Source organism: Asparagus officinalis, chromosome 9 (genome assembly GCF_001876935.1).
Source record: "Asparagus officinalis chromosome 9, Aspof.V1, whole genome shotgun sequence".
Lineage (NCBI taxonomy): Eukaryota > Viridiplantae > Streptophyta > Magnoliopsida > Asparagales > Asparagaceae > Asparagus > Asparagus officinalis.
In genome coordinates, this window is record NC_033802.1 from 66,417,206 (window position 1) to 66,426,385 (window position 9,180).

At 40.4% G+C, this 9,180-nt stretch overlaps 1 protein-coding gene across 1 annotated transcript; it reads right to left on the reverse strand.

Moving 5' to 3' along the window:
• Window positions 5,550-6,936, reverse strand: LOC109824758 (pentatricopeptide repeat-containing protein At3g26630, chloroplastic-like). Its single transcript, XM_020391402.1, is given in 2 exon segments — window positions 5,550-6,292; window positions 6,294-6,936. Coding segments are annotated over 2 exon segments (1,074 nt in total). The 5' UTR covers window positions 6,813-6,936; the 3' UTR covers window positions 5,550-5,737.

Sequence of the window (9,180 nt, forward strand, 5' to 3'; positions counted from 1 at the left end):
CGGCTTCGCTTAACCGCAGATTTGACCCTTCGGCTTCTCAAAATCACTATTTGAGCCCGCCCTCTTTTTTTGCTATTTTTTAGTTCTTCTTCATTTTCTTTTTTAATTTATTAATTAAAAAAAAAAAAACAATCGTAAAAGAACTTGTTAAAGCCTCAGCATCCTCTCCAGATCCAAGGGTAAACCCTCCTTGATCTTGCATCCCTTCATAGTTTCTAATTATTTTTTAGAATTTTTTAAAAATTTAAGTAATTTTGTGCATCAGTAATTAGACTAATTAACTAACAGATCTCGTAGCTATGTTTATTAAGTTTCTAATTATTATTTATTTTCCTTAATTAATAGCATTTAAAATTATAATAAACTTCTTATTTGCTACTAGTTCCGAGCAGTAATAACAGACTTTATGATTTGTTTCTCCAGATCTCGTGCCGTCGGTTCGTCTTGTTCTTTTACTTCTTTCCATTATTAAATTACCTTAAGTAATTAATTAATTCTCTTTACTCTTTTAACATTAATTAGTTAGTTAGTTAATTAATTACCTTTTTTTCTCATCGCCAGATCTTTAGCTTTTGCTAATAAAAACAAAAACAGGCATCGTGCCAACAACCTCCGGGCCGTCGCCGGCGACGAGACAAGAACCCGCCCGCGCGCAGATTGAGCCCGTCGCGCACCTACGCAGGTTCGTGGTCAGACGGCGAGCTCGCACCACGTGCGGCGGCTGGGCCCCACGGCGGGGGTCCCCACCCAACGTTGCGTCATGTGCGCCCCGGCGCGACCCACGCCGGCCGCTCGCTTCAAGGCAAGCCGCTTCACCGGAACGAATGCTCGCCACCGGCACCAGGCTGCCGACGCAACGTGGGCCCTCGCCTCGCGGCCGTTAACGCCTCCTCGACTCGGACCGTCGAGGCCCAGTGATTTTGAGGAAGGGGAGGTTATTTTGTACGCCCCCCCTCTCTCTCTTTTGAAAATCGCGTGTTTCTCCCTTGTGTGTTGTTGAAGGTGGCGGATGGTGTAAATTGTAATTAGTGTTTTTGTTACGGGGGGGTGTTGTGAGTTGAATGATATGAGTAAAGCTACGTTTTGAGGAGCGAGAGGTTGATGGGGGAATCTTGGGTTGTTTTTTGTAAATAGTTTCGAGTTGTTTGAAGTTTTGTGCGTGTGGTATTGAGATAAATTAAAGAATGCGGTGGGGGGAGGATTTATCTACAGGTCCCAAAATAACTCCGATAAATTACTTTTAAACCCATTGTAAATTTCATCGATTTTTTATATGGTATAAAAGTTGCAACTCTGGATAGGGTTTATTGCTTATAAATCCAAAATCTTAACGCCACTTATCTTTAAACACACTCGTTTCTTTAAAAAGGTCTTTGTTGCCTATAAACATGAATTTACGTTTATTTACTTTAAATTAAACAGACGGACAATCTCTCTCTTGGACCCAAATGCTCCGTACATAGTTTAACTCCCACTTATTTGAAATCCATCCATGTCCAAAAGGATATTTGACCTACAAACCCAAATGCCTTCATTTATTTTTGATACTCCATCGAATTATTTTTAAACGCACTTCATATTTGAGAAATTTATTATACAGTGTAAGTTGCTATATTTTGTTGTAATTTGTTAAACTATATAATTGGTTAAATATGTGATGTATTTTTAAACCAAAGACGTATATTATTTTTTTCAAACTAATGTGGAGACATTGCGTACTATATATGCGTAGTTTGCCTCTAAAGCAAAATTTTACATCTATTTATTTTAAATTCATTCATTTTCAAAAGAGTGGTTTTGCTTATAAACTGAATGTTTTTTTAATCTTAAATTTTCTTTGTATTTCAGTGGTTTGATATACCGCGTTAGTTATTATATTTTTTCTGTAAATTTTATATTTGTTGTGAGTTGTTAGGTACATAATGTATTCTTTAACCATGCTTAAACTATTATCTTTGTTTTTCTCACACTTTTGGTGCAACATCATAGATGGATTTTTAGCATAAAAGCCTAAAGTTTACCCCCGTTTATTTTTTACACCCACCTCCAAAAAGATTTTCTGCCTATAAACCTGAAGTTGACACCCATTTATCTTTAAATATAGGGAAAAATGTGTCCAGGCCCCAAAAACAGAAATTTCATGTGCTGCAGCCCCTCCTAGTTTCCCCCATGTGGTTCAGCCCCTTGAAGTGTGACATTTTGTGCTGCAGCCCCTTTTTAACAATTATTACATGCCAACTAAGCTAAAATCCCCAAAATAACCTTATCCCTTCTTCTCAATCCTTCAAACCCAGTTCTCTCTCTCTCTCTCTCTCTCTCTCTCTCTCTCTCTCTCTCTCTCTCTCTCTCTCTCCCCCCCATAATCCGGTAGAAGAACAGGAACAGAAAAGCCACACAATTCATTCAAAGCATAGTATTAGGAAGCTTCTTATTATTACCAATATAATGCAGTTTTTTCCATGATATTACCTAAATAAATTAATATAGAAATAATCAAAATCCAAAGGGGGTTAAGTTATTCGAAAAAGAATCTCTTCCAATCATACCCCCCCCCTCTTTTCCCCATGATCATAGATCCTTTTTAGGCCAGCAGTTAAGAATAAGGCCCTATTGGATGAGAACGGTGTTAGTTCTAACACGCGGCTACAGTGTTAGTTCTAACAAGTTAGTTCTAACACGCGGCTACAGTGTTAGTTCTAACATGCTACAGTGTTAGTTCTAACACTGTAGCGTGTTAGAACTAACACTGTAGCCGCGTGTTAGAACTAACACTGTAGCTTGTTAGAACTAACATTGTAGCGTGTTAGAACTAATACTGTAGCCGCGTGTTAGAACTAACACTGTAGCTTGTTAGAACTAACATTGTAGCGTGTTAGAACTAATACTGTAGCCGCGTGTTAGAACTAACACTGTAGCCGCGTGTTAGAACTAACTTGTTAGAACTAACACTGTAGTCGCGTGTTAGAACTAACTTGTTAGAACTAACACTGTAGCCGCGTGTTAGAACTAACACTGTAGCTTGTTAGAACTAACATTGTAGCGTGTTAGAACTAACACTGTAGCCGTGTGTTAGAACTAACTTGTTAGAACTAACACTGTAGCCGCGTGTTAGAACTAACACTGTAGCGTTTAAGTCTCCTGATACTTCTCCCATTCCTTTGTAGGTAGTTTCATTTATGAAAGAAATTGGTTTTGATGGCAGAACCATAGGGAGAATATTATGTCGCTACCCAGAGATATTTTCTGCTAATGTCGACAATACTCTCAGGAGGAAAGTACAATTCCTCACAGATTTTGGCATCTTGAGAGGTCAACTTTCTCGTGTTATTCGAAAGTATCCCGAGCTTCTTATGTTAGACATCCATCAAACTTTACGTCCAAGGTATAAAAAGTGTCATGCTTATGAAGTTCTCTAACGTTTCTGTAATAAACATCATTTATGTTATTTTCCTTGAAGTTTTAGTTTCAAATGTGGAATTAGTCATATTACTTTACTCCATGCACGACTCTTTCCTGCTTATTCTGCATATGAGGCCAAGTTTTTTGTGGAAAGATCGGATCATATACCTTCTTGTGCCCAAATGCAGAACATGGTGCTCCCAATACAGGATTTTTGGTAAGATCGTTAGTGCACCAAGTAGACTTACTTCATTTTTTAATAAATTTATGGGGTTAAACTTGTAATTAGGTTTGTATGCCCGAAAATTCCATTAGGTCAATTACCATTAATTATTTCCCCCCCCAAAACCCCAGATCAATTATTTTTTTCTGTAAAAAATTCAAATTAGTGCGTGTTAGTTCTAATCTGCACAGTGTTGGTTCTATTCCGTAGAATGTTAGTTCTAATCTGCACAGTGTTAGTTTTGTTCTGTAGAGTGTTAGTTCTAATCTGCACAGTGTTAGTTCTATTCTGTAGAGTGTTAGTTCTAATCTGCACAGTGTTAGTTTTGTTCTGTAGAGTGTTAGTTCTAATCTGCACAGTGTTAGTTCTATTCTGTAGAGTGTTAGTTCTAATCTGCACAGTGTTAGTTCTATTCTGTAGCGTGTTAGTTCTAATCTGCACAGTGTTAGTTCTATTTTGTAGCGTGTTAGTTCTAATCTGCACAGTATTAGTTCTATTCTATACCATGTTAGTTCTAATTTATACCACATTAGTTCTATTTTATACCGTGCTAGTTCTAATTAATAACAAGTTAGTTCTATTTTATACCACATTAGTTCTAATTTTAACCATATTAGTTCTAATTTATAACAAGTTAGTTCTAATTTATAACAAATTAGTTCTAATTTATACCACGTTAGTTCTAATTTATACCAAGTTAGTTCTAATTTATACAATGTTAGTTCTATTTTATACCAAGTTAGTTCTATTTTATACTCCATGACAAAATCCAAGCAAAGATAAGAATACCAACATCAAATTTAGACTGCCTGATACTTTTGTACAAACCAATTTAGACTGCCTGATACTTAGTCTTATGTGTACAAACCAATTTAGACTGACTGATACTTTTGTAGGTATATAATGAAAAGACTGAATGGAGTTTTTGTAACATTTCAAGGACCAATCAAAATTTCTCAATTTATCATAGAACACATGACGTCAAGCGGCATTAAGTCAAATTTTGATACACGACACTTTTTGCAGGTCTGCATCTATAAGAAATCCAAATTATTTTGCCGGCATAGTAAAGGGCGAGACGGGGAGCGACGGCGAGCTACCGCGACGAGGTCGGGCGGAGGAGAGGAGGGGAGGCCGCGGCGGCGAACTCGGGGGAGGCTTGGGAGCCTGGGCGGAGGTGGCGACGGCGAGGAGGGCGAGGGCTAGAGCGACGAGCTTTAGAAAGCCATTGTTTTTAAAGAGAGAGAGAGAGAGAGAGAGAGAGAGAGAGAGAGAGAGAGAGAGAGAGAACTGGGTTTGAAGGATTGAGGAGAGGGGATAATGTTATTTTGGGGATTTTAGCTTAGTTGGCATGTAATAATTGTTAAAAAGGGGGTGCAGCACAAAATGTCACACTTCAAGGGGCTGAATCACATGGGGGAAACTAGGAGGGGCTGCAGCACATGAAGTTTCTGTTTTTGGGGCATGGACACATTTTTCCCTTAAATATATGCATCTTAAAAAATTATTCTTGAACATAAAATAATCAAGTGAATTATTTTTAAATCTGTTTTTATTTAACAATTTGAATTTGTTGTAAGCTGACATATTTTTGTTCTAAGTGGTTAGACACTGTTTTTTTTAACCAAATACTTTGTACCAAATTTTCAATAGTTTTCATGTTAATCCCGCTGCAACGTGCGGGTGTAAATTTTGCTTGTTATATAGAAAGGATTGATGACAGTCTTCTCGAACATCCATAAAACTTCATGATGATTTCTCAAATGAGAACCTTCAGTTTCAAGTGTCGTTGGTCACGAATTAAAACACACGTATCATCGCTAATAAGGGTAAAAATTCTAGAGATGGCTCTCTATAGAAAATCATATAGGGACAAAGAAGTCCGCTACCAACTCTAGATCAATGCAATCAATATACAGTATCATCGTAAATATGTAATCACTATTAGCGCGATCAGAATATTATTATAGTGTGTAATCACAAATATTGAACCAATTGGATCAGACTAATTTATCATCGCTATCTTTTTACGCACTACATGATTTTCTACATAATTTATCATCACTGTATGAACTCATTGCAGATAGCAACAAAGTATCATCCATATATATATGCTCACCCTACTTCCCACTGGAAGCATTCAGCTTCACTCTGCACCAAAGAACAACCAAAGCTATGTGATTCCCTTTCACAACTTCTAACAATCTCCTCCACCTTCAGATCACCATATTCTCTACAACACATAGCCAACGTTCTCCTATCCCTGCCATCAAGTTCCTCAACCAAACACCTAACGATCTCAATCTCTTCACCATTCAAAATCTCAATCAAACAATTACAATGCGCAATCCCGGGCTCAATCCCATACCTCTCCCTCATATCCCTAAAAACCTTAAAACCCTCGTCGACCATTCCCTCCCTCGCGCACGCGCACATCACGCCCACAAGTGTAACCTCGTCCGCCCTCACGTTCTCCTCCTCCATCTCTTTGAACAGCGTTATCGCCTCTCTTCCGCACCCGTGCACGCCCAATCCCGTGATCATTGAGTTCCATGTCGCCACGCTTCTCACAGGCATTTCATCGAACACCTTCACCGCGTCCTCCAAGCTCCCACACTTACTGTACATGTCTACCAACGCAGTGCCAACATAGACTCCTCTATTAAACCCGCCCGCCATTTTTGTGCGCAAACTCGTGAACCCATCTTCCGAGATTCAGGCTCCCAAGCTCAGAGCAGGCGATCAGAAGAGCGACGAGGGTGAACTCATTGGGCCTAACATTTTCCTCCATCATCCTCCGAAAGAGCTCGAATGCCTCCTCGGGCCTCCCGTTCCTCGCACATCCGTCGATCATCGCCGTCCAAGAAACCACATTCCTCTCCGGCATTCTCTCAAACACCTCCCGCGCCTCATCCAGCTCCCCGCATGCCAAAAGCCCCGAGAGAAGCGCCGTCCACGTGACGACGCTTCTCGCGCGCATTTTATCGAACACCTTGCGCCCACATTTCGGCTTCCCACACTGAAGATACAAACGCAAGAGCGTGTTTCGAAAATGCAGGTCGTCGTACAGTGACAGCTTGATCGCGAACCCGTGAACGACCCCAGCGAGGTTGTAATCAAGAACCAACGAGAGGGATTTAGCGACGAAGGTGAGGGTGAACTTGTCGGGTTTCGCGCCGGCGCGAAGCATGCGGACGAAGACTCGGACGGCGGCGAGGGGGGAGGAGTTGTCGGCGTGGGCCCGGATGAGGAGGTTCCATGAGAACGCCGGGGGCTCGCGGGGATGAGGGAGAAAGCCGCGGGAGCAGAGGGGGAGGCGGCACGGTGGAGGAGTAGAGGCGGAGGAGGAGGAGAGGACGGGGCGGGTCGGAGGAGAGGCCGCGGCGGACGGATGTTGGGCGTGGCATTGTTGGGTTTGGGCCAGTTAGGGTTAACGGGTTTTGAGGGGTTGAGGAGGGTTGAGGGCTTCTTTGGGGGTGCGAGGGGGTTGGAGGGAGGATGGAGGAAGAGCAGAGCCGATTTGGGCGTCCGAGGGAGGGGATTGGGAGGAGATTTGGGCATCTTTATGCTCTGGGTTGGGATCTTTATTCGGCCCGTGGGCGCTTGGTGGGCGGATTCATGGCCCATGACAAACCTGCATGTTTCGAATTCATTTTATGAATTATTTTAAGAGAGTTAAAAACCGCTTTTAAACAACGTCTACCAGATCTATCTATTATGGGTTTAAAATACATCTTTCATTTATAAGAAGGGTTAATATTACATAAACTCCCGAACTATTCGGGGAGTTGCAATAAACTTCTCAATCTGCTTTTTAGCTGACACTAAATGAAAGAGTTTTTTTTTTTCTGCATTTATCTTCAATTAGCACTATCAAATTCTCACATCTGCATTGTAATAAGCATGTGTCAAATAACATGAAAATAACTCCTTTAGTCATAAAAAATATCTAGTGTTTCCTTTTAATAAAAGGGTTTTTTTTTTATTTGGAATAAGAAGGAATTTTTGTCTTTTTTGTCATTTGCTTGCCCGATGATAACATTATGATTTTTAATTTTGGGGCTAATATAATGATTAAAGATACAACTTTTTAGGTAATAATTTATGTGGAAATAAAATGTTCAGTGGCACTATGTGTAATAACTCCTAAAGTTCAAGGGAGATTTTTAGTGATATATAAAAAAGAGTTGAGGGGGTGCTGTTGGGCAAACCCCTCAAAAATTTTACGGGATTTTTTTCTGTAATTAACCTTATAAGAACAATTTTCTTGGCTTTTTTGGTAACAATTTTGGAAAATATTTCAAGGCCCACCAAACAAACAGCGGATGTGGGCAGGCTGCCCTGTATTTTTTTGGTGTGACAGGGAACCCCCCAAAAACCAATTATACTTAATAGCCCTTTTTGTTGATTTTCGAAGACGAACTTTAAGAGAAAAGTTGAGGCGTTTCAACGCAAAGTACCCTTTTGTACCCAGTTCGTCCTTCCGCCCTTTCTCTCGTCCTCTCGTCTCTTGTCTTCTGTATCTTCTTCACTCGCAACTCCATTGCTTTCGAAGCCATTTTTCAAACCCTAGTTTCACTCAAAGCGGCTAGGAAATGCTAAATTGGAAAATGCGCCAAAGAAATTTAATAAAATGGCGAAGAACCGTAAGCTTTTAGCAAGCTGAGTGGCACAAACAAAGCGGAAAGGGTGGTCGTACACCGGCGTCGATCGCATCGATTGGCGCAGCAGGAATGCCAAAGTTATCCGCCTCCGCCTCTGCCTTGATATGCCGACGGCAATTCTGCTCCGAGCAATCCTCTGAGGATGAGGAGAGTAACGAGGCGCGGACCCTTTGAGCATGAAAGTCTGGATATTCGCGAAAGCAAGAGGAGACGCCGCTGGAGGATGTTGTCCATCTCAAAGAAGAAGTAAGTTCCCAAGGCAATTGAGGCGATTTTGAATTAATTAGTGTAAATGAGTGATTTTGATTTTAATTGAGGTTTATGGGTTCTTTTTTTTGAATAAATGGTGGTGAGAGACGTTTATTGAGTACGTGTAGAACCAAGTTTCGTAATTTTGGAGTAGATCTGACAATACGAAGTGTTATCAGTTTGGAACAAATGAATTGTAAATAATTCTCATTTTGTTTGATAGCTAGTTTTCAATGCATGTCCATAAATCTTGTTGTTGTAACGGTTTTATCGATAAGTGTCAGTATTACTATTATGTTATAAAACGAAATTTTGGACTCAGATAATCATTTACGGTTATTGTTACCTTTTGAGAGTTGAATGAACCTTGTTAAAGGAGTAAATAGTTGTTTATGCAGGACGGCTACGACGAAGGTGATATACGGCCTATGTTGCCTGTCATTGGATCATATTGTACTTTCATGCAAAGACTTCAACCAAAACTGAAAGCAGTTGGCATTGGGATGCTAACAAGGGCAGTAACTTTGAGCACTAGTGTAATTCTTCGGACCTCAGCTTTTACGTGATTCGACGGGCACTAGAGCATGTGCTCAGCCATTTGTTTGGCCGAAACTGATGAATTCTTATTTCTGATCCCATAAGCGG